The sequence below is a fragment of the Drosophila tropicalis genome, unplaced genomic scaffold (assembly GCF_018151085.1).
Source record: "Drosophila tropicalis isolate 14030-0801.00 unplaced genomic scaffold, ASM1815108v1 contig_867, whole genome shotgun sequence".
NCBI classification, from domain to species: domain Eukaryota; kingdom Metazoa; phylum Arthropoda; class Insecta; order Diptera; family Drosophilidae; genus Drosophila; species Drosophila tropicalis.
The window spans coordinates 2105671-2132807 of record NW_027173362.1 but is presented as its reverse complement, the minus strand read 5'-3'; the positions used below and the strand labels follow the sequence as shown (position 1 = coordinate 2132807).

General features: G+C 37.5%; 1 protein-coding gene and 1 long non-coding RNA gene across 8 annotated transcripts in view; both read left to right on the top strand.

Moving 5' to 3' along the window:
- Positions 1–384: 384 nt before the first annotated feature.
- LOC137583721 (uncharacterized protein CG43867) overlaps positions 385–27137 on the top strand; it is a 110073-nt gene continuing 83320 nt past the window's right edge. For 3 of the 7 annotated variants that reach the window (XM_068298830.1, XM_068298826.1, XM_068298825.1), the window contains exons 1-4: positions 385–1295; positions 2902–2939; positions 19627–20474; positions 20539–20631. In XM_068298830.1, the coding sequence (XP_068154931.1) occupies positions 19638–20474; positions 20539–20631 (930 nt within the window). In that variant the 5' untranslated portion in view covers positions 385–1295; positions 2902–2939; positions 19627–19637. The remainder of the gene's footprint in view (positions 1296–2901; positions 2940–19626; positions 20475–20538; positions 20632–27137) is intronic. The other 4 variants (XM_068298831.1, XM_068298828.1, XM_068298827.1 and 1 more) reach the window with 3 other exon arrangements.
- LOC137583594 (uncharacterized) lies at positions 18811–19515 on the top strand. The gene is made up of 2 exons (XR_011033424.1): positions 18811–18865; positions 18975–19515. It is a non-coding gene; the product is annotated as an uncharacterized lncRNA (long non-coding RNA).

The following is a 27137-nucleotide window of genomic DNA, read 5'->3' as shown; positions in this document are numbered from 1 at the left end:
AACGATCGTGAAAAGCCTCTCCGAGGAACTTAATAACTTTAAATTAAACCTTGCGAATTTGATCGGAATCGGCACGGACAACGCTACGAAGAAACATTTCTAGCTATTTTTAGCTTTTTTCAAAGGCTGATTTAGCGTTTTGATGCAACGAAATGTTGGCAGCACTGCCCAAGAGAGTGTCTTTTGCAGTTCAAAATAGTTATTGTTTTTGTTGACTGTTAATTTTTAAAAATTATTTTCACTTGTCGGTTTTGTTTAGTTTTGCCCATGTTGAGGGGACTCTCTCTCTCTCTCTCTGCTTGTCACTCGTGCGGGTGTGTGTGTTCCACCTGCCGCGTTTTCAGTGTTGTGTTTGTTTTCTGGGTGAGCGGGCGTGTATTCGCGGTTGTTTTTCCTCATTTATTTTCGTAAAAACAAGTAAAAGAAAAAAGCAAAAAACCATCAACGCTGCAAGAACATGCAACATAAGTTCCTCGTTAAAAAATTAATTACATATACAAAAGTGTAACCAGGACAATTTATGTTGACATAGGCGTCCAACAGGAAAATTAACAAATATCTTATAATTTTGCCTATTGTTTTTGTTTTTTGTTTGGTTTTTATTGTCGCGTGTTAATTGATGCAACAACAACAAGTGCACCAAAAGGAGCGGCTTTGCTGCCACAGTCGCAGTCGCAGCAGCCCCAAAGCGACAGCTGTTAGCCAAACAATAAGAAAAGAATTGCCAAATTTTCGTTAAACAGCTCAACGCTCAGACAAATAAAAATAATAAAATACTAATCATCAAATTACATACATATTGTTATAACAAAAGAAAATCCACCAAAAAGATTACAAGAAAGTTCTTAACTGTTTTTGACCTGCAACAACAAGAAAAACCGTAAAACCCAACAAAAGCAGCAGCAGCAAAAAAGTTTTTTTTTTTTATTTTTTTGTTTTGCCTATGCGCAGTCGCTTGCTCGCTTGCTCTCACGTGTTGGTAACGTCGGCTGAGCCAGTGACAGTGACGTCAACGCCGACGGCGACAGCGGCAGCGGCTGTTTGATAAATGCGAATGCAAAAAAAAAAAACAAACAACAATAACAACAAGAACTGAAATGAAATTCCCATGCGGCCGTTTATAGTGCTTACATTCTGTTGTTGTTGTATTTCTCGTGTTCGTGTTCCTGTGTGTGTGTGTGTGTGTGTGATGTAGGTGTGCCGCCTCTGCAGCAATTTTGTTTGTTTGCAATTTCGTCATGTAATGGTAAAAAGCAGCAGCAGAAGCAGCAGCAGCAGCTGGAGCCGCTGTAAAGGTGAGTTAAACACTTGTAATCGAAACCGAATCAACCGTTATTATTTTCGACATTTCATTTGTGTGGTAACCGTTAAAACCTATACAAATTCATTTCGCTTAAATATAAATGTGGTTAAAAGTAGGAAATTAATCAAGTTCAATAAATCGTAATAACTTTGATTGCAACATCATAAGGTAACCGTTAAAACGGTTAATACACGCAAAGGTAACAAACTAAACCATGTCATTACATAAGATTTCCTGATGATATTTAATCGGTAAAGGTATTTTACAATAGAATATAGTAATATCTGCATAGATGTAGGATCTATAGCTTATCAAATTTTTAACACACACACGCACACAAGGACATATGATTCGTTATTGAACAGCTGTTTCATGTCGCAGAGCTCTGCCCTCTGCTTTGTTGCTTATGCTCACAGCTGAACTCAACGCCCTCCGAGCTGCATACCTTCTTCCATTGACTTTGCTCTCCCCAAACTCATACACGCACACACACACACACATCCATAGAGTTGGCCATCAATAAGTATGTCACTCGAGTCAACAACATTAGTCGAGAAGAAGAAGAAGCAGCAGCAGCAGCAGCAGAGGAAAAGGAAACTCGAGACTCCAGACTCCTAACAAGAAAAAAAGATGAAAAACCTCTGCTGACTGTGCGAGAAACATTTGTCGTCGATGGATGTCGTCGCCTAATTTGGCCAAAAAAAAAAAAAAAAAACAACAACCCGAAAGAAAATAAAAACAACAAATCAAGAGAAAAGAAATAAAAAGACAACAAAAATGGGGAAAAAAAAAAGAAAAGCTACAAAACGAAGGATTCCATACAAACGGGGAGTACGTTGAATACGTACATATGTATATATGTAAGTATGTATATGTATATAGCAACATAGCGCAATATACCAAACAATTCCATTGATTTTTCTTGTGGGAATAGTTGAGCAAAACGACACAAACCAAACCAGACCAGACCAGGCTAGGCCAGACCAAAGCAAACCAAACCAATGGGAGACTAACTGGAGGAGCAGCAGCAGCAGAGGCCCATAGACATAGGGAAACTCGAGGCTCTCTCTATGTGTGTGTGTGTGTGTGTGTGCGGCAACAGCCCTTAGACAGCAAACCAATGTGCGCACCCTTGGCTCTTAACTTTCCCTCGTTTCCATTCTCATCCTTATCCTTTTCATGCTCGTCTTCGTCCTCATCGTTGTCGACATCGTCGTCTGCTGTCGTTGAACTTTTTTGCAACAAGCTCTCTATAGTATGACACCTACCTTCACATAGTTCCTTAGCCGCCCATCCACCCACTCAACCACTCACACACCGACTTCCCTCAACCTTCTTCGACTTTTGGCGAGTTGGTAGTTTTCTAGTTTCCTGCATTTTGTTTGTGCTTCAAAACACACACACAAAAATAAAAAAAGAGGAATGAAATCGGAATTTATGTTAATTTGTGCTGCTCGGTGACATTCTTATTTGTTTAGACCTAATGTCTTTGTTTTTTAAGCTACCACACAAAAATCTCAACGAAAGAATAATAAGAATACAAAAAAATTCATTGATAAAATTATTAAAGTTAAATATTTTACTTTGATTTCTTGCAGACTTACACGAGTTTCACGTGCTGTGCGATAATTTATAGGTAAGTTATCAAAAATTTATATATAAAATCACTGAGATTTGAGTACATTTTGATGTATGTATCTATGTACATAAGTGATGTAAAATCACTGAGATTTGAGTACATTTTGATGTATGTATCTATGTACATAAGTGATGTAAGTTTTTTCGGCCATCAAAGTGCATTTACCATTTCGTTTCTCTCCCTCTCGATGTTTCTCCCTACGGAATGATTGCAAACATTGGATACGTGACTATGTCAATTTTATAATTCACCTCCGTTTTGGGCATTTGTTTTGCCTTGGGAAATTGTTGGCATTATCCTTTTTTTCTTTTTCCTTTGGTGTTAATTCGTTTGGTTGTATTTCAACACTTTTGCTGTTGTCCCTTGCAAATAATTGATTTTGCGATTTCTCAGTGGATTTGGTTAAGAGCTTAAGCGATTCGATTCGACCCGGCTTGACCTACTCTTCTCTTGAGTTTGTAATCCTTTTGGGGAAGGCATTTGCTTGTTGTTCTACCAAACCCAATAAAGATCGAATATCAAAATTATTTCATAATAATTGCGAAAATCTAGAGATTTGTTCAAAATTTGGCACAAAATCAAAATTTCGTTCATTGGACTTCAAGCCGGAGGCATCATCTGGTACTAGAAAATGCAAAAACAAAACCTCAAATAGCAATTCCATGAACTAAACACGCACACAACATAAACATAACTTCAAAAAACAAAAAAGAATAGTGAGTGAGCGAGAGAGAGAGACAGAGGGAGAAGGGGAGATACAAAAATTGTATTTTTGTTTCTGTGGTGCAACCGGAAAACAGTGACTAGGGCAGGCAAATGGGGAGGGGGAACTTTAATAAAAACATGTCAAGTGCACTTTTCGTTATACTCAACGCAGGAGAAGAGCAGTAGATGAAGAAGAATGGAATCCACCCACCCATCAATTGGCTTGTTGTTGTTTTTAGACTTGACCAAGTTTGCTCGCCTGTCTGCCATATGCAATTGTCATAGATTAGATTCGTTCTCTTCCATTTTTTTCTTCATGTTCTTCCTTTTGTATTTCTTTTGGGTTTTTGCAATTTCGGTTTGGTTCTCAACATGGCAAAGGCGTCGCCTAGATTTTGGCCAACGACGCCCACCACCACCAACTACCAACAGAACCACCAACTCGCTTGCAATCAGACCAAAAATAGCTAGAAGAATGACAACGCCTGTGTCTCTATTGAAGGTGGTGCGGGTGGAGGAGGTGCCGGTGTTCAAGAACGCAGTCCGCTGGCAATTTGGGTGTGTGTGTGTGTTTTTTCTATTTTTTGTCTAACAAAAAATGCTACGTGATGTTGCCTTCAGTTGGCCAATTTTTTTTTTTTGGACAAGCTGCGTCGCTTAAAGAACCACTTAAAGGCAGTTGCATTTGGAGCACCCCCACCTCCATATTCGCCATCCCACTACCACTTCACTTCCTCTCCAATGCGCCGAATTTATGTTGAACTATGGAAAACGCCCATCAATTGAAGGTAATCAGGTTAACCATAAGAAAAAGGAGAAAAAAAGAACAAGTAGGACGCTTTGACGAAGTGGCTAAACCCTACAACAAAAGCAAATAAAAACCAGAGGGCCGGGGCTAACTTCGACCGCGTCAAAGTTTGTATACCCTTGCAACTTTTTTGGTAACTCTACCATTACCTATTAGCCATCAATGTGGAAGAACGTTTTATCTAAAAAGGCTTAAGCTTGAGAAAGAAAGGCCTACAATCATAGGAAATAACGAAGATATTGATCAAAGTCACTGTTTTCCACCGATCGTTCCTATGGGAGCTATATGATATAGTCACCCGATCTTTATCAAATTCGGCACAGTCATTAACATATATATTAAATTAAGAAATGTTTAATTTAAAAGCAATCGCGTTAAAAGTAACGAAGTTATTTACAAAAGTCACTGTTTTCGATCAATCGTTCCTATGGGAGCTATATGAAATAGTCACCTGATCTTGATCAAATTTGGCATAGTCGCTTATAGGCGTAGTAAACTCTCTAATATTAAGTTTCACGACAATAGCTCAGAAAATAACGAAGTTATTGAGAAAGTCACTGTTCGTGACTTGGCCGTTTGTATGGGAGCTGTATGATATAGTCACCTGATCTTGATCAAATTTGGCATAGTCGCTTATAGGCGTAGTAAACTCTCTAATACTAAGTTTCACGATAATAGCATAGAAAATAACGAAGTTATTGAGAAAAGTCACTGTTCGTGACTTTGGGGTTTGTATGGGAGCTATATGATATAGTGGTCCGATCCGAGATATACAACGCCTGCAGTATATACAAGCCTACGTGCAAAATTTCAGCTCTGTAGCTCTTACGGTCTAGGAGGAGTTTGCGTTGATCCAGACGGACGGACGGACGGACATGGCTAGTTGAACTCGTCTCGTCGTGCTGATCAAGAATATATATACTTTGTATGGTCGGAGATGCTTCGTTCTATGCGTTGCACACTTCTGACCAAAATTAATATACCCTTTTTGCAAGGGTATAAACATATTGAATGCTTTTTGGAAGGCAAACGTTTTGTATTCGGAACCAAAAGTGAGAACAGGTCTGAAATTCTACAAAATCATTCAGAATCGAAAGCGAGAAGAGTCTTAAATACTTCACAGCTCTCCTAAATATTTCATTTGTAGATTTGGACGACCCCAAAAGTCCCATCCTCATCTTATTGGCATGGGGTTTTCATATATTATATTAAAATCGCCAAGACAAAAGCTTAGAGTACTCAAGTCGATCTAGATGTGTCTGATATCTGATATTTTAAACGCCTGTCACGCACATTTTCTTCAAAAGTTTTGTCACGCCCCCTACCGCCCACATAATTCGAAAAATGCGACTACGGGAGACAATATATTGACTAATACATACATATCTATCCACATACCAAATTTAAATGAAAGTTTTTTCACCTGCCAGTACGGCGGAATTGGTCGCAGGTCTGTGGCGGCGACAGAGTGCACATGTGCTTGTCTGAAAGAGCGGGAGAGCAGCATTACGAATTCTTACATTCATTAGCTTTGCTCCCTCACTTTGCGAATAATAACGTATACGCCCGGTGTGACAGCTAAGCTTATAACAGTTCAATGAAAACTCAAGCAACAACAATCTTTAAATTGGTTTCAACTTAATAACTTTGTTATTAGCCGCCATTTTTCCGGGCCGTAAAATAAATCCGCTTTTAATAATTCACACAGCGCTTTAGGACCTAGTGTTACGTATTAGCTAAATGCAAATAGATCCAATCGATTATGGGTAAGATGTACGCTACATAAATTCTGATGAATAATTAGAAAGAAATCTGAAACAAATTTGGTTTAACATTTGAATTGGCATACTCGTAATCGAAGTGGTTTGTTAACAGCCCAAGACAAGTTATTCCGAATCCTTTCTAAACGTGTGTTTGTGTGTGTGTGTGTTTTGTAGCCAGTTTTTACCCCAAAAACTGTTGTACATTTAATTAATTATTTATACAAGAAAAGGTAAACGTGCCATTGCCACCACCAAAGCACAAACACGAAAAGCAAAAGAAGGAGATTCCGGCAAAACAAAAAAAAAAAAAAAAATACATATACCAAGTAGAAATGCCGTAACCGTAGGAAACATTTTACGATACATCGTCGCTGTCGACGTCGACATCGTTTTTTGCATAATTGATTAAATGACTGGCTATATAACAACACGGGAATACGGGGAAGTCTGGTAACACGGTAGGACTATGCACAGACGGACAGACAGACAGACAGACGGAGAGACAAACAGACAGAGAGACAAACAGACAGAAGGACCCACAACGCTTCAAACTGTGCGGGCGGCGATGTTGGCGACTGCTTCCAAGCAGGGGTTAGTCGGGACTTGACTTTGGCATTGGCCAGGAGTCCGTAAATGAGAATTTACGGCCAAAACAAAAAAAAAAAAAAAAAAAAGAACACCCAAATCAAGCTAAATGTATGGAGCTGAAGTTGGAGCTGTGTGTCTGGGAAAACTTCTCAAATGCATGTTAGTTATGGTGTCGGTTTAGTGTTGTGATTATTGGTCTAAATGAAAAATGAAAAAGTGTGCAAATGTTTAACTCCATTCATCATCATTTTATATATCATTCAGATAATTGTGGCCATGGTGTATGAGGTGATACTTTTGAAAGCAGAGTGGAAGACAAGTTTGAAAGACAACGTTAGTTTTACCCTCGCCAATAGGATAAATTACTTCCAGATACTCCAGACATTGTTTACCTCGACCGGAGAAGAAAAGATCTGTCGTATATTATCTTCCAAGATTACTTTTTGCATGAATTATTAGTTGTTTATTGAGACTAACTTTAGCTTCTAGTCTTAACAGTTGGCATTTGACAAGAAAGGGTAAACATATACCTCTTTGATCTAACATAACAGAGAAGATGATATAGATCATTAGGCCAAAAATTAATTGCTAGAGTTCATTAATTGTTGCCGTATGTGACATTATGGCCCAGTATTTTGAGCCTTTTTGAACTTTGAACTCCTTTACGAGCCTTTTTGCACCCTTTCTGTTGTGTTGGTTGTATGCTTCTGTGTTTGTTGTGCTGTTGTGTTGTTGTGTTGTTGTGCGGGGGCAAAAAACACTTGTGAAACGACCCCCAATCTACTTTAGCTGTCTTTCCTTCCTGTCTTCTCGCTGTCTTCCACTGTAGTTCCCTTCCATTTTCCATTCTCTACTCCTTTTCCCTTCATATTTCAAGCCATATGCTAATGGCTTGAGTTCTATATACATACAGATATATTTATAAACGAGTGTGTATGTGTGTACATGCATATGTGTGTGTGTCAAGTGTATGAGTATATCCTTTTGCCATAGCCAAGTGCATTTTCTTGTCAACGCTGACATTTTCTGCACTTCGGCCTTGTTTTCTTGCTGGCTAGCAATATGTTGGCTTTTCCTTCAACTTGTATACCCTACAATAGGTTGGTAGGTAAATTAATCAATTTCCTGTTCTGTTAAGTCTCTCGAGTCCCTTGTTGTGGATCGAAATACATATTTCAGATATTGAAAAAAAAGTATAACTTGATGGTCTTTTCCTGGCATCTAAAAATATACCAAATTGTTGTGAAGAGCATACAAACTTCGGTGTGATAAAGTTGGCTTTTATTTTGTTTATTGTTGTTTTTTTCCTTCTGTCATTTCTCGTTTAATGAGCATTTCCCTTTTGTTTCACATGTCTTCTTGTCTTTTTGATGATAAAAGCTCTGAAGCAGGATTTATGTTTGCTCTACATTTGTTTGTAGTTTCAAACCCTCTACCCAACCAAACCACCCACTCATCCCAGATGTGGGTGGGAAAATGTTTGTAGTTTTTACATAGCACTCAGAAATAGTATGGGAATTCATTTTAGTGTATCGTTAAGTCTAGCGAAAATTCTAAAGATCAGGCAATCATTATGACATCACTTAAAGTAAACTTTATGCACATTATTTCTTATTTCAATTCGATTTGGCCATAAACATTTTGTTTTCTTTTCTTTTATTCTGGCACTGTAATTAGTTTTTTTCACAATATAATTCTCTTCATCCTTGCTATAGCCAAAAAAGAAGAAGAAGACGAAAAAACAAGGTCAGGGTCGTTGCCATCGTCATACATCGCCATGGCACGACTAGTTCCTCCTCCCACTTCTTGGCCATTGCTCTCCGTGATTGTATGTATGGCAGCGGTGCCGTCTCGTGCTTTTTGCCGGCAATTAAGATAGGATAGAGGGGGCCAAAAGAAAATCTCTTAGCCGGCAAAGTGTTCCGAACACCCCGCGTCAGCTTGTTCACCATCTTTCTTGTTTAATCGATGGCGTCAATTGTATACTCCACTTGAGAATTCATTTAAATGTTTTTGGCATGGAGAAAACCATGAATTTCTATTTTATAGACTTTGAGATACACTCTGTTTCTATGAAAGCTGAACGGGAAAAAAAGTGTGGAAAAGAAGACACTTTAAATATTTAGGTAGTTCTAGGTGATATTTGAAGGTCATAAAAACGCAGGAACAGAAAAGGAAAGTATGTGACTTTTAGGTTATAGTAAACCTACCTCTAATGTTAGTTGCATCAAATCTAAACGTTAAGGAACAGGACAATCGAAATGAATAGAGTTAAAAGTAAAAGTTTAACTATCGATTGATTGCCCCCCTTTGAATAGCTAAGTATGTATACTCTTATTGGATTTGGTATCCTATATGTACATATATGCATAAAAACATATATAGATACATACATACATATGTATATGGTAAATTTATCATTTTGCCATGAGATTATTTTGGTTGTTAAAAAGAAATGAAATAACATTTTCGGCTCACTTAACATATGTAAATAAATCAAGTATTTGCATAGTGTTTGCTTGTACCGTTATTTCTCTACAATTCCTTGCCCTGCTTATGGCAATTGTTTTAAGAACTTACAATTTCTTATACGTAAATACATACATATGTATGTATTTATGAGTGTATGTATGGATGAATCAATGTGGAGCAATATTCTGGTAAACAGCTGTGGGGGTTTAACATTTGTCTGTTAACCATTTAACAGCTGTAGTTGGGGGCTGCTCTCTCTCTCTCTCTCTGTCTCTGGTGCTCTCTTGCAGCGACGTCGACTGAGATTGTGGTTGTTGTTGCTGTTTTTGTTGTTATTGCAGTCCATTGACTTTTTACAGTTTGCACAGTTGTAGTTGTAGTTGTTGTTGTTGTTGTTGCTATTGTTATTATTGCTGTTATTTGCCATTGTTGTATAGATTGTTTTTGTTGTTATTCATCTTCTTCATATATGTATGTACATACATACATATGTATGCATGTGTGAGTATGCGTGTTTGTGTGTGTGTGTTTATATACATATATTATGCATTATTAATGATAAAACTTCACATTGCCCGCCTCGAGCTTGGAGCCTGAGTGTAATTCCATTCTGCATACCCTGTAACCAAATGATTGCAGGGTATATAAGAAAGTAAAAACGCTTTTAACACAAACTTCTATTAGACAAGCATTCCTTTAACTCATTATATTGCCTGATCCTGTTGATCAAAGAGTTCATTTCCAAACATTGATTCATATGTTAAACAAAGTTTTATGGTATTTCGATCGTCGAATCAATTTCTTTGTCTTTTTTTGGAATTTGCAGAAATCACATTTATTTATTATTGTTGCATTTTTATTAAAGATAACTTGACTTCATGACACACAGATATCAATTGATAGTCCAAAGTTCTATAAGAAATGTTGATTTCAACTTCTAGTGAATCAGTGCCATCCTCGAGAACTTTAGAGAAATGCATTTCAACTAAAGTCAAAGCGTATCAAAACTAATAATAAAGAAATAACGAAAACAAACTGAAAAATTATTTGCAATTCAATATCAGAATCGTAAATGCTAGAGTTACAAACATAAATTGAATTGCATTACAACACTGAGTTTTGAAAAGTTCTATTATAAATACCCTTGCATTCCATTTGTTCTATGAACATACAATTCTCCCCACCCATTATCTCAGCTGCGAATGAGTCAAACTTTAGAATCGTTTCATTGAAAGTCGAGCGGATCGATCAAGTGATATCGTTTCAGATCTGAAAAGAAACTGGGAATACGCAAATTCGTCTAACTGTCTTTTTTTAAACTTTTTTAAGTTTTTCCTTTGTTGGTAATACTTTTACATATCAATACGATCCAATTGTACTACTTATACTTACTAATAATAACAACCGCTGCAAAAACGAAAAAAACTAAATGCCAAGTTGAAAAATTTAGCTTTTGGCGAGCGCCAAAAAATGATGATACAAAAGCTGAAATCAAGTTTAAAACTTTTTATATTCATACCATTTGATAAAACTGGTTGACCGTCCACCCGCTCTCCGTGCAAAACTCCGTCAACCAGAAGCAACGCCATCTAATGAGACCACAACAGAAGACAAAACAACAAACAAGTAAACATCGAGCTAAAAACGACAACAACAACAGCAAAAAATTAAGCAAGTAAGTCGACTCGTCGACTTGGGTATACCATACACCAGGCGAAACAAATATTTCAAATTTCGAAAACCAAATGTATGTCTATTAAATTGTTTTTACATGTTTCATAGTATGTGCTATCTCGCTCACTCTACGAACATACGAGCACTCTAGCGCCGCCACTAGCCAACGGCCAATTCTGGCCTTGTGGACTGCTTTGTAAAATACGTTCATACGCATATTTTGCATGTTTCTAGTCCGATTTCAATAAAATTCGGTAGTTTTGTAGAAATAGATAAGAATAATTAGTCTGCCGAATTTGAATGCGATAGTCAAAAATCTACAGGAGAAAATCGGTTTTTTCTTAAATATGGAGGCGGAAGTGGGCGTGGCAAAATATGAAAATAGATGTACCCTGCGCGCATACTAAGCCAGTGTACATACTAAATTTGGTGACTTTAGCTTTGTTAGTTTTTGAGAAAATCAGTTTTGTTTAATTTGCGGGGGCGGAAGTGGGCGTGGCAAAATTTTTAAATAGCCAATACCTGCGCGTCTATCAAGCTAATCTGCATACCAAATTTGATGTCTCTAGCTGTTATACTTTTTAAGAAAAACAGTTTTATGTGATTCCTGGGGGCGTAAGGGGGCGTGGCAAAAAGTTTGAACAATCAGTTTTTGCGCGCTAACTAAACGGGTATACAAAATAAATTTGATGTCTCTAGCTGTTATACTTTTTAAGAAAAATAGTTTTATGTGATTCCTGGGGGCGTAAGGGGGCGTGGCCGAAATTCCAATTAACTCTGTACGCGTGCATAATACACGAGTATACATACCAAATTTGGTGGCTCTAGCTCTTATAGTCTCCGAGATCTGCGTGTTCATACGGACGGACGGACGGACGGACGGACGGACGGACGGACGGACAGACGGACATGGCTAGATCGACTCGGCTGTTCATCCTGATCAAGAATATATATACTTTATAGGGTCGGAGAAGCTTCCTTCTGCCTGTTACATACATTTTGGCGACTTTAATATACCATTTCACCCTATGGGTGTATGGTATAACAATGTGTCAAAAAACAAAAACGAAGGCAAAAAATAAAGTAGCTAATTAAGAGAGGGGCCCCAGACAAGAAGATAAAAACCCAGGCGAGAAACACAACAAAAACAACAGTAGAATTGAATTTATTTTGCCACAAGTTCGAAGTTTCTCTACCCTAACCTAACTTTACTCTTTTTGTCTCATAATATGTCTGAAATGTCTACGTAAAAGTGAAGTAACCTTTTATCAAAAGTGTAGCGCAACTGGACAAAACCATTGCCAATGATGACCTTCGTTTTAGACCAGTTTACCAAAGACCAGCTTAAAGTGACGACAAAATAGAAAACGCAGACACACACACACATACACAAAAGAGTAAGAAAATCTAGGCATCTAGACAATTGCAATTGCAGAACCCGATTAAAATCTATGACATAGATCCGTATCCAAATCCAAATCCATCACACACACCTCACCTGAGTGTGACCTAGATGAAAGTACATTTTACACATACTCGTTTGGTCCTACACAGACATATGCACATATGTACATACAGTCGACAAGTCACTATAGTGCACTGAACACTGTGCCAGGGTATTACAATATTTATGATTCGCAATTCGCTTTAATTAAATTGTAAGAAGAGGCCTTTGCCAAAGACAGTGGGAAGGAAAAAGAGAGATAGGAAAGTAGAAGCACATTTGACTTTACGACTTGCATTTAATTAAAGCCAATTAAAGTGAATGTTCAACTACTGCTGCTAGGCTATAAATGCAATTGCAAAAAGTCAGTAACTAAAAAAAAGAAAGAAAAGCGATCGAAAGATAGACAGCAGCACGACAAAAGATAATTATCTTCGTATGCAAATCAGATTAATAAGCGAGAAGCCACAGATGAACGACAGATTTATCTGAGCAAGAATAAACCATTCGATTACTTCAGATGGATGAATGCTTTCTTGGAATTTACAAATGTTCTCGAGATCCTCAAATTTCTTTGACGTTGTGACACTTTATTTTAAGCTTTAAAATCATTAAAAAAAAAACATCCTCCGGGGATATATGTACATATCTCACTTAGTAACAATTGCTGTCAAAATTTGACAAAAGTCAATTAACAAATGCTTGCTGAGATCTTGCTATGTAAATGTCACGAGAGGCGAAAGAGGAAATTACATGGAAATTAATCTGAATATCCCAAAAACTCATTTAAAATTAACACTTTGATGTGGGCATCGCATAGAAGAAAGCATTTCCGAGCATTTAAAGTATATATGTACATGTACTCCATAATTTATTGTTAATTGATTTTTATGCTATTGTCATATAAATTATTAATACTTCCAAATTTGACCAAGTCCGGGCGACTGTATCCTATAGGAACTATCGGACGCAATACATTCGTTACTTTTAACTGTAACTATATTATATAGCAGCCATATAAACATACGATAAAATAGCATCTTTCATTAGATGTTTAAAACGGTTTTTTTTTACACAGGCTAGTTAGGAAAGGGTAACAATACAATTAACAAGGGTATACAAACGTCGGCGTGGCCGGGACCTCTGTTTTACTATTGTAAGGACTGTTAGATAAGCATTTAAGTTTTATAAACATTTCAACAATAAAATCGGCATAAAAATAGGCACTAAAATTAAATTATAAAACTTTGTCTATGTCGAAGTTTGTATTCTCTTGCAAGTTTTTTTGATACAGGCGTCAAATTGAAAAAAAAACATTTCATATAAAAAGTCGATAGTCCTAGCTACAGTCCTCCGATATTTATGAAATTTAGGATAGTCATTAACAGCTAAATTATAATGACAAATATTTAGTTTGAAAGCAATCGCGTCAAAGGTCAATGGGAGCCATGTGATATAGAATATATGTGCTTTTTTTGGTCGGAGTAGCTTATAATCTACATATGCATATGTATTTATAAACTAAAGATATATAAAAAACAAATGATTCTGGATATTCTTGAATATCTTAAGCATTAAAACTGCAATCATTGTTTATCTTTTCTTATATTGAATAATGTGTGTAAATAGTCTTTGTAAATGTATGTGAATCTATATTTAATGATATTTATTGCACCTTCGTTTATTGTATTCCAAAACCAAATAACCTAAAATGAATTTGATAAGAATCGATGCAATTGGCATGCATTATGCAGCAAGCTATTCAAAATCATAAAGCACTCATTCTATATGTAACATTTTAACCAACAAATATATACGTACATATGTACATATATTCACTTGATCAGCTCGAAAGTTTATTTGGTAGTCAGTCGTTAGCCTCTGTCTCACTATTTCTTTGGCTGTCACGTAGGTCATGGAGCTGGGCTCCTTAAAGCAGAAGTGCTTACCAACTAGCCATGTATCTATATCTATATCTATATGTTTATATATTTATATATCTGTGTATATATAGTATGTGCATGTATAAAAAGCAAAAAAAAAACAGCAACAACAACAACAACGATAACAACTGCTGCTACTGCTCGAACAACAACAATGACAACCGTTTTACAACTGAAAACCGCACAGAACCCAGCACCAGACAGCACACACACACACAGAGAGTCAGAAGACGCACTCGCACCCACACCCACACCCACACCAACACCCAGGGCACTGTTGTTCCGCCTTCTCATCCCCATAACCCCCATGTCATCGATGTCGTCGTTGGCTTTTCCCCCTTCCCCTCATACACTACTATTTTGCCGCATTCTCTGCGTTTCGGAGTTATTGTGGCAAAGACCAATTAAAATGCGCGACATCACATGTGCGCGAGCATTTATTATAAATTTTTCGTTGGAATTGAGTGAAAAATAGTTGGTAACAAAAAGCAAAGAAAAGAAAGGAAAGGAAGAAAGAAAGAAAGCGAACGCTTCCTAACAAAGGGAAGCACACACACACTACAATGTATTACATATATACATATATGTATGTATTTGTATATTACGGATTTATAAAAGCTTTTCGCATAGACGTAGTCGAGACTAGAGATACATTTAGTATGGCTTAATGTAAGCTTGAAAAAGAAATAAGAAATCGTGTCATTGGGTCTTAATTATATCATTTAACCATAATATTATAACAATGTTATGAACTTTTATATAGTATCTCTCTCTCTGAAGGTACATTTAATATGGTTTTAATAGCCTGGAAAATGAATTTTTGGATCTATGGTCAATGATTGGTTGCTCTTTTTCCTTATACCGATTCTACGATCTTTATTTATTCTCCGTTGGGATTCCCGATGTCTGTATTCAAGGTTCTTTGTGGATTTTGTTGTCGATTCATTGATGGTGACCCCGATGTTGTTCTCTGGAGGTCTGCGAAACAGAAAGTTGCGGCCCCCCACCTCAATGATATCCCAGTTGCATTCATGTGCTAGTTACTACTATTACTACCACATCTAAGTGTATGTGTGTAATAAGTACAGTTGTGCTCTGTGTCTATGTCTCCCGTTCTGTGCTTTTTGCTCTTTTCGCTCGGTTCATGTGCATGTTACAATGTTGTTAATATGACGCTTAGTAGTTGTCCCTCACCAACACACACACACACACAGTCACCCACCCACACCCAGTACATACTCTCAAAATATGCATTGACAATGTTTTTCAAATTGACGACGCATTACATGAGTAGATGGGGAAAATGCAGAGAGAGAGAGCAAAGGGAAGCGAGCAAGAGGGAGAACGGATGTACATACATATATCGCTGACTAAGGGAAAGAGGATATAGGAGAGATTGAGATGGGTAAGCAACCAAGAGGGTGAACCTGAGGCGGGGGGCGGGAAGTTGTTGTAAAAATTATTGGCATGCGAACGATGCTGCAACGTTTATTAAATTTTTCAAGTGCCACGAAACTAGGGTCGGTCTGCTGGGTGGCAGTAGTCAGTTGGTTTTTAGTCGTTGATGTCCTCATGATGCAAGGTGTGGATGTATGTATGTATGTATGTATGTGTGTGTCTATGTTGTTGTTGTTCTTCTTAAATTGTTTTTAAATGTATGGTATGTCTGTGTGCATGTGCCTGTGCCCGTGTGTGTGTGTGAGTGAGTGTGTCTGGAATTTTATGTCAAATTAATTTTACAACTTGCAAAATGTTTGCTTTTAATATGATAAAAATTGACTAACGTGATGACAAAACCGGTCAATAGAAACTCTCAAACAAGAAACTTTATTAAAAGCATGTGTCAATGCAGTTCTGTTTGGGATAAATTGGATTAGGACTACATAGATACATACGTATATGCATATGAACGTTATGTTAACAATTATCGTGGAAAGATGAATGAGTTTTGGAATAAACCCTAAAGGTTACAAATACAACTCGAAAGTTTTAAACTTTTAATCTCATCTCAAATATAAGCCCATCTTGTTAACTAGTTTTGCTAACTTGTTTCGTGTAAATCCAAGGAGAAAAGTAATATCCCTTTTGAAGTAAATGGACAAAAGCAAATGCGTTGCACTTAGACCCTAACGCACTGAGAATCTGCTGCTCCTCTCGTTTGTTTCCACTATAGTAGGGTCAGCAGTTGTTGTAGTAGCTCTAACTACTATTGTGCAACAAATACTGTGTGTGTTGTGTTGTTGGCTTAGCCGGACACACACACACACACACGGGGATAGAGTTTTGTGGAGTATGTGAAGACTTTCTAGTTGATAATACATAAATACATTGTCTAATATTTGCCAAAGCTCTAAACCGAGAGAAGAAGAAGGAAATGGCAGCAGCTTAACTGTCGTCTCGGGGTTTCAAATTTGCTTCTACACTTCATTGAAGCAACATACCAAGTACATGTTGGAAGGAACTAACCAACAAACACCATATTCTTATATTTAGTTTTGTCTGTCTGTACCCGCCGTGTAACTATCTGTGTGCGGGCATGCATGTGTGGGTAATGGAGAAAAACCAAAGTTAAGAGCAAATATGTAGAAGACAATGAAGTCTAACCTACGAATAGAGGAACTCTGCCCTTTCCCTTTGTCTAGTTCTCTGTTGCACTTATCCTTGTTTTTGTTTTTTAGTCATAGGGGAGTTGAGGCTCTGTGTATTTCTCTTAGTTTGTAGTTACTTACATACATACATATATACGTGGGCACTAAGCGGCTTATAATTTGCTTTTTGCGAATTTTCCCTTTTTGTAATTTAAGGTAAAGCCACATAAAATATTCCTAACAAAATGAAAGAGTTCATTAAACCTTTCATAAAAAAAGCCAAAACAAATGTGTGACATATGTATGTTTGCACTGTTGACAAATTTCAGTCATAGGTCCAATGTTTGCAAAATTCCATCAAGTGCACTTGAAAATGTTGAAATTTTCAAATGTCTCCGGCAAGTTAAATTGAATTTGAATTTTCAATCGCTTTAAATTAAATCAAAATTTGAAAAATAAAGTGCACACTCACACTGACCAACACACACACACACCTACAAACATTCGTGCACGCATTTGGAAAGGAATGTGATTGAGAGTGAAGTTTGTGGCAAGGGGCAGGGAATGGATACAGGAAAATATAGACAGAGCACTCAATGACCTCTTTCAAACTGCAGCAATTTGTCCTTGTTGTAATCAGTAGAAAATTTGAATATAATTCTTATGAATACCCAGAGAGTTGACGACTTGCAACCGCATACGTAAAGAGAGTCACAGAGGGAAAGAGGCCAAGAGCTAGAGCTTCAGCTAAAATGCAGGAGTTTGAGTAAGTAAGTGCCAGAGGTCCAGGAGTTGGCCACAAAAATTCTCTTAGTAAAGTCACTTGGCAAAATGCATCGGAATTCTTTTACACTCAAAGAAATTTTTTGATGGATTTCATATTTTCAGTGAAACTACTGTCGTGTAAAGTAGTTTCACTGCTTATTGGCGTCGGGGTCACCACTCTAGCTTTTATATTTAGCGGAAAGATTTAGCTACAAATTTTCATTTTATTTCATTGTACTTGGAGGTCATCATCGCAATTTTAAAGTTGTTTCAACTTTAGTTAATTTCTTAAGCAAATTATTGTTTCTCTTAGTGGAACAGTTATCTTGTAACCAACTTGGGAAAAACCAACCATAAAGAAACGGAGAAATAGAAGAAAGCGGGGGAACTAGTCCAGACGAAACCACAAAAGATGAAAGAGCCTGCTCGCCTGCCTGCCTACAGCCTTACATTCCATCTATTCATTCATCTTCGCTTTGGAAATTGTCAAGTTTTGTGTCTGTCTATAATTTAGTGGCATATTCAATTTTACCTCTCAACTTTGGCTTTGGTTTTGCCATTGCCGTTGCCTGTTTCTACTGGTTAAACACACATAGAGCGAGAGAGAGAGGAGAAAGAGAGAGATAGAGTCATGTCAGTCAGTCAGTCATCCAGACAGTTGAAGTTCATTAAACATTGCACACACGTAATGGCAATTGACGCCCCAGATTCGCGCACCTGTTGGCCAGCAAGCAGCTAGCTGAAAAAGGCTATCTTTATAGTATCCAATCCTGTCGCTGCTGGTGCTGGTGTTGTTTCTGTGGTCCTTCAGTGCTGTGCTGCCAACTGCTGGTCAGTTGGCATTGATTTCATTACATTTCGGTACGCTTTGCTCCATCTTTTTGCCTTACAATGTGTCTGTGTTTTTGTTGTTTTGGGCACGTACTTACATGACCAATAAACCAATTGAAGGCAAGTTACGTTTAGGTTTTAGGTGCAAAATTCACTGTAAGCGAGGAAATAAAACCACATAAGCCAATTAAATTTTACAATGATTTTCAAACAAAAAATTTTCTTCATCTTAGTAAGCATTGATATCTCATTTCCATAGTCGTCTAGTCCATATAGGCTTTCGTTCAGTCACATTTTGGTCTACACATCATACACATTTTATCAATAGAAATAAAATAAAATGTAAGTAAAAAAAAAAAAAAAAAAAAGAAAGCACAGGAAAATTTTAACAAAAAAGTATTACAAAACCATCCTTTTTCATCCTGAAACTCCATTGCGATATAAACAATAGAGCTATGTCGAATCCAAATGGCAAGAAAAACCGTAGCTCAAGCAAAAACAAACGGAAGGATAAGAGTCCTGCCATTGAGAATGAGAATGATTTGGTAGGGGGACTGGTTGACGGATCTAATGCTTTAGCGGCTGCCGCAACTGCTCCTGGACTTAGTGTGACTCCCATAGAGACGACGACACGTCGATTTCTGCCCGGACGTCGCCAAAGTACAGAGAATTCATCGATCGCTGCCCGCCCATCGGAGGACACTTTGGCATTAGCCGCTGCTACCATACCAGCTGGCCCATTGACTCCGATGTCCATGAATACCAATGCAACGACTGTTCCCGCTGCTCTGGGAACGAATCAAACTAATGTCGATGCCAGTGGTGGTGGTGGTGCAGCAGCAGGAACTGAAGAAGCACCACGCGGTCTATTTAGACGTTTGTTTGGCTGGAATTGAAAAAGCATAGCTATTCTTTGCAATCAATCACCTCAAAAAAATTATTAAATATCTTAAAAATTACATAGTACAAAATTTATAGCACATCCATCACAATTGCCTTTTGTTTTAATATTTGAAAATGGCTTGGAATAATCTATACCATCTAGATTTTAGATCTAGTTATTTATTTGATCAATCTACAGCAACAATTTTATCGTTTACTAGGTAGCGTTTAAATGTCTGACGAAGTGCCTTTGGGTCGTCTATCGCAAATCTTCGATACGCTCACAAACCTTCAGCTGGCGGAGCAGCAGCAGCAGCATCGCCGTTCGGCCTCCTCATCTCCATCACAATCGGCCAGCGCATCGGCATCAACGTCTGGCCGTGCCACGCCCTCGGCGCCAACATCCTCATCAGCAGCAGCAGCAGCAGCGGCATCATCATCATCGGCAACGTCATTGGGCGTGGCGGCCACACAGACTCTTTACTATACACACACGCACAATTATTTCCTTAGACCACAAGATGGTGGAAATTATTTGCATACTTTTCCGGCGGCCCAACAGCCAGGACATTTTTATCATCAGCATCAGCAGCAGCAGATGCAGCTGCAGCAGCATCAAATGCAATTGCAAATGCAACAGCAGCCACCATCGTTGCCTATCCACTTGCCAGGCAGGTCAAGTCGTTCCGGTTCTGGATCTGGTTCCGGTTCCGGTTCGGGCTCACAATCCCTACACGCCTCACCGCTATTAACCAAACGTGCCATCTCATTTAGTGGACAAATGCCTTTGACTCGTGCAGCTCAGTTGCATGAGGCTCGCCTTGTGGCCGCCTCAACGCCAAATAGTCCACGGCTAATGCCTCGACGCGTGCCACGCCCACCACCCATACCAGCCAAGCCTGTCAAGGAGCAGGCGTTGCCTCAGCCAATGCCTCCCCCTCCTCTATCCACTGTGAATCCGATTTTGGCTGCACTGGATGCTCCAGATGCCCCATGGCCGCATTTCTCTTCATTGACCGAACATTTGGATGTCCATCAGTTGAATAATTATGGTCAATCCTTGCCGGAGGTAAGTTTTTGATAAGATTTCCAAATCTTTAAATTCAAATAATGCGTTCTTCCCTTCCTTCTAGGTCAATTGGCAAGAACGCTGTTTGGAACTACAATTGGAGTTGCATCGTTCAAAAAATCAAGCTGGGCGTATAAGAGATATGCTAAGAGAAAAGGTGAGTACAATTGAAAGTGAAATCATTCGAAATAAAAAAAGTGTTGTTACGATCAATATTCTTGGACTCAGTTATAACTAAATGCTCCCTTGAAGTATGCTATAGCATATAAGTTTTGGTAATGCACTTTACATTTGTCTACATTCTGCTAGACAGATGACTAGCAGAACTAATTGCTATGAAATTTTCTTGTCAGAGTCACATTGAATTGCTGAATACTCCTTAATGTATGCTACAATATATGTAGACTTTTTGTCTAGGTATAGTATTTCGATAGTCGGCACTAGAGGCTTTTGATGATTAGCCCCAAATGAGTTCATAAGTAAAAAAGAGCACTTTTACATACAAAGGCACAGACACATTAATTAGTGTACACCACACACACATACACCCACGCACACACATACATCTTAGGCTTAATTATGATTTATGGGTAGAGACACGGTTAAAACATTTTTACGACAACCTCCACTGACAATTATCAAGCCGCAAAAAATATCTCATAACACATACAGCATACTTGGGCAAGTGAAAGAGAAAGTGAGAAAGAAAAAACCAGAGGGGGGATAGACGGTTAGTTTGGTTGAATGGATGGAGAGTCGTCCCACACATTAAGTCCATTAAACGGAAATGGTTTCAGTGGTTCTTCTACTCTTTCCTATTCCATGCGTCTTTTTTTTGGTTTGTTTGTTTGTTTCCCTTCTTTGAGAATAATTTGTAGCGAAACTGTAGTGCAGATGTTTAGTGACATAAAGATGATAATGCCATTGGGGGTAAAATACAAATATGGCAGACTAGTTCATTATTAGGCTAATTAAGTCATTAGGCAGTAGTCGGTCAAAAAGAACAACCGAAACAACCCAAAAACATAGGCAGTAGCTGCTCTTAATACATTGATGGCCCTAATGCAAAAACTATATGAATTATTAAAATTCTGCCTATATATGTATATAGACCCCTCCTCACCTCTCCTCTCGAGCTCATTCTACTAGTGATATACATCTGCGTCAGCCTGTGTATTACTTTCATCTGTGCTGACATAAATTAATTATACTTCAATGATTTTTGCCATATGAATAATGCATAAGCCGGTACACAGAGCCCGGACGAAAAGTGGGAAAACAGCAAGACTGTATTGAATGAGGTAGATACATATACATATGTATATACATACACATACATACATATATAGGACTGCATCCCCCGTTCATCCTGATTTATACATACAACTAGACATAAACTGTGCATTTTTGGGTGCCTCTTTTTGCAGGTCTGCAAAATGTCAGTTTTATGTTTATTTTAGCGTATTTTTCGGTATCTCATCATAACCGAAAAGTTAACAATATTAAAAATGAAATGAATTTTCATTAAAGAAAACATTGTTTCAATCAAAAAGAGAGTAAACATGAAACACAGCAAGGATTTCTCTCCAGAATCTATACTTCCTATACTCTGAAAGTGTAAGAATGTAAAAAATTGAAATATTCACATTCAAAAGCCGTTTCAAAAGTCCTTTATATCGGATTTAGTGTTGAAAAACGGCAAATATACGTAGAGCTATTTTTACTTACTTTGAAAAACGTAAAAAAATTAAATAGATAGAAAATCCGATCAAACAGGCATTTACATAACGCTCACAAAACATCAAAAAATGTTGTCTTTAAAAATATATTTTATGCCAATTCCATTTCTTCCTTTTCCTAGTATTTCACAGACCTTGGCTTTATGAATATAACGAATGTTTAGGTCCTAAAATAATTGTTTAATTGTTAAATACCGCAGCAAAGCTTGTTTATAAATAAATACAAACTAAGAATTTATATGTTTACTGTTTGTTACGCTGAAGAATTTGCCCACTTGTTTGAAAATGGAAGAAAAAACATTTAACGAGAATAATATGCAGGTAACAGAGTTTCATTTCACATATCAGTCAAAATGTCAGCAAGTTGGAACATTTTCAATTTCCCCCATATTCCCGGCGTTTTCACAAAAGAATGAAAAGAACTTCATATGTGGGTGGGTAAGGGTGTGTGTGTAGGGAATCAGCGCAATTGGCACAAAAACCTTTCTATGCTTATGATAGGGAGTTGGTGGTTGTTGGTAGATGAAAAGTTCCGTCGGCCGGATGTTGTATTGTTGCTGATGCTGTTGCTGTTGCCTCGGCCTATAGCAAATGACATATGCGACAGTTGCAACATTCAAACTCATACGCGACTGTGTGTGGGTGCATTTGTGTGTGTGTGTGTGTGTGCGTGCGTGTGGCATACATATCCATATTAATCGACACGATGGGCACGAAACTTTTGTCAAACATGGAATAAAATTGAAATGGCAACCGAGAAATGCATAGGACAGGACAGGACAGGGAGAGAGTCTGGCATGGGATGGCATAGCCGTGGAATGGAATGGATAGAAGCGCGCGCGGCCATTTGCCTCTAAGCGCAGCTTTCAACGCGTTAACGCGCTGCACATACCAACACATGTGTGTACACAGATGTGCAGATGTTTGTTTATCCCATAAATATATATGTGAGTGTGTGTATCTGTGTGTATTCTATGGCACATGGCTTATGGCACTAATGTGGCCACTTTTGGTGTTTGGCCATTTTGATGGCGGCAATGTTGGATCCAATGTGCAATCACTAACAACTGCGGCAGTGGTTCTACGCTCAACAGATTTATGACAACTCATTCCATGGCAGTGCAATGCAACGTAGCACCGCATTTCGGAGAAATCGAGGAAGGACACTTGGCAGGCGACGCGTCGAAAATGTTGTGCAAACATCGAGATAGAACCCAACAATACCCATCCATAGAGCACTGAGCACACAGAACTGAGTTGGCGATAGTTTTACCCTTTGGTTTGACTGTTTCAAATACGGTTAGACAAGCGGAAGGTATTACTGCCTCCTTTAAAGCCTTTCAGGGGCATGGTTATAGTTATTCTATTTTTAGTTGTTCATTCAATTAAACTAATTAACTTTTTTTTAAGTTTTTCTGAAGATTTTGCACTTCTTTTATCCCCTTGCGAAAGCAACGCAAAGAAAACGAGAGGCAAGAAGCATAAATAAATCATTAAGGAATCATTAATGAAGTCTTTACGAATCATTCAAAAATCATTTTCGAATCATGAATGAGTCAATAATGAATCATTAATGATACAAGGTATTATTCATGAATAAAAAATCATAAATAAATCACTGATGAATTACAAGTGAATAAGTAATGAATCATTAAAGTAAAGCACAAGTAAATCACCTGGGAATTTTTTATGAATACATTGATGAATTGTTAATACGACTAATTACAAAGGAAATATTGAATCATTGATGAATCATTAATAAATCATCGAAGAATTAGTAAATCATTAAGAAATCATTAAAGAATCATTGATAAATCATTACATCATTGAAGAGTCCTTTAGAAATCCTTAAAGAATCTTTTAAAAATTCATTAAATTATCTTTAAGGTTCCAAATAGTAGTGTTCTGCACTTTTGATTAAAATGAATATCTAAGGGTATAAGGACAGGGACAGGACCTTTCCTCTAATGTACACATTAATAAATATGTATCATGTGTAGTGAATTTTTTATGATTTTTCGCCAGGCTAAAGTTATAAGATATTAGAAAAGCGGCTAAAATTTGTATGCCATACCCCATAAAGTCGCCAAAATGTATGTAACAGGCAGAAGGAAGCTTTTCCGGTCCAATAAAGTATATTTATTCCTGATCAGTATTAACAGTCGAGTCGATTTAGCCATGTCCGTCTGTCCGTCCGTATGAACACCTAGATCTCAGAGACTATAAGAGATAGAGCTACCAAATTGGGTATATAAGATCGTGTAGTATGTAAAGTGATTGAGTTTATTTCAAATTTTTGACACGCCCCTTTCTGCACCTGAAATTTGAAAAAACTCGACTATCTCCCGTAATGTTCTACCTTTTGCAGTCAAATTTGGCACCCTTAAAATTTAATACTAATATTCAGCAATGTACCAAATTTTATCCAAATCGGACAATAAATAGCTAAAATATGCACAAAAACACTTTTCTATAGGCCGGAGTTGGTCGTTGGTTTGTGGGGGCGCTAGCGTGCTCATATGCTTGAGAGAGCGAGATACTAAAATATGCTTGTAAAAAGCATGTGAACAGAATTTGTTAAAATTACGTGTATGCATTTGTTCATATAAATTTGAAATATTACTTTTACTGGTATATGGTATACCTAAGTCGGCGAGACGACTTACTTATTTCATTTTATCCTAGTTTGATGTTACCTCACTGGATTCTCACAGCATTCTTACGCATAGGATTTGCATGATGAAACACAGTGATTAATGAAAGAACGCAACTTTTTGGAATTTTTTCGTCTGAACTTAAAGACAGGTGGTAAATGGTTTTATTTTCGAAAATTGTTGCAATATTCGGGAAATTGGCAACGTTGCTTATGTACTATTACTTCTACAGTTTGTTGTTTCGCTTTTAAACCAAAATCTGGCAACAACTTTTTGGTCGTAAACATTTAACCAAACTCCCGCCTCCCCAACTTGCTTACTTTTCTCGTCCCTCTCTCCAGTAACCCTTGTTTCCCCCCTTTCCATGCCCTCCGCATCGCTTTATTCGCTCGTTTTTTCGGCACATTTCTTTTCCTGTTGGTAATAAAGTTGAATTTTATTGTTGTCCTACTACAAGAATGTTGCAATATGCTTGCCCATAATTTGAGGTAGCAAAAACATTGTTGCCAAAAAAAAAAAAAAAAAAGACCAAAAACAACAAAAAATAATAATAATAAAGAAGAGAACCCCTTCTTGAGAAATTCTTTCAAACTGATTTTGTGGTTTAAGCTTAAGACCATTTTTGTCGACTTTCAACTTCTGGCCAAACAAAAAACATATAGAAAATGCAAAAATTTTTGCATTTTATAAGCTGGCAAAAAAGTTATTATACTCACATTTCTTGTTGCTAAATAAACAGTTGAGCAGAGACTCCAAAGTGAGCAGCATTTCAAGTTTTTAGTGCATCTAATTTAAAATTTATGATGCACTTGAATTGCAATTGGTAAAAAGTTGAAAACGACAAAAACAAAAGCCAAAAAACGAAAAACAAGGAAATTCGAGTTGGAGCTACTCATAAAAATGTCGACAAAAGAGCAAAAATGGCAATGGCAAATGCATAAAAACAGCAAATAAAATATTCATTGCATACTTTTAGCTCAGCTTCTATCTCTTTCTGCATCGAGTTGCTCTTTCTCTCGCGCTCTCTTTCCCACAGTTACTGCTGGAAATTGCCAATTAAATATTGAATAAAGTGAAGCATAATTTTTCCTTTTTACTGTGTTTGTATAAACGAAATTTCACAGTTCGTTTCATTAAAAATGTCAAAGAGCTGAAAGGGAACACAAATTCTAGACAAAAATAAAAAAATTGGCTCATGTTACATGGAGAGATTCATGTAAAGTGCGGGACATCGAATTATTAATACCCTGATTTATAAAAGAAAAGTCTATTAAGCTTCATTTCTTGTGTCACTTATTTGTCTTTGAATTTCATCTCAAGTTTTTACTGCGTGTTTCTCGATTCAATTTCGAAATTTTCCCAACCTTCTGACAGACCTTTGACCTGTCCGCCTTAAGGGAGAAAGACTTGGCCCATTCGGGCGTTTAATTAAAAAAATTTTGACAAGTTCGTGCCTGGGCATAAATTGCTTAGCACCCTCCTTATTCCCCACTGCCAAAAAGGATAACAAAAAAAAAAAAAAGGAATATATATGTATATATGCCAAATGCCGTCAAAAACTTGCTCAACTATTTCAAGCAATTAGAAATGAAAGGAATTATAGAAGGAGTTAAGAAATGTGGGTAAGTTACGAAGGTTCGCTTAAGGAGCAAGAGATTTCCATAATGAATGGGGGTGAGCCCCTCAGCCTCTCTCACCATTCTGCTTGTCAATTTTGGTTTCCTTCAACATATTTTCATGTCCTTGACGAGTTTTAAAAGCAAAATGTCCTATCCAACGCATGAAGTCTCTCCCTAGCTGGCTTTTTTTTTTTGCTCTCTCGCTCTCTTTCTCGCTAAATGTCCTGCAAAATTAATGCCCATCAGTCGCATAATAAATGAACTCTTCTTCTTCTGGCACTACTACTTGAAACAAAAAACAAACACCAAAAAAAAAAAAAAAGGAAAAGAAAAACGGCAAACTTTGTTGTTGTCTAAGGCTCTTGGAGTGGCGAGACAAAACTCATTTTGTGTATGCGGCACACACTTACACACACACACACACTAACACACACACATGTGTGTGTTTTGTTGGCCACGCTCGTTTATTCATTTGAATTATTCCCAAAAGCGCATTTAATTTTAATTATGCGTGACAATGCCTCATACAAAATACTTTTGTGCCAGGGAGACACCTCATCCGCCCACTGTCAACGACACCATTTTCTCTGCCTCTTTCTCTCTCTCTCTCTCTCTCTCTCTTTCCTTTTTTCCCTGTGACGCACTCACTTG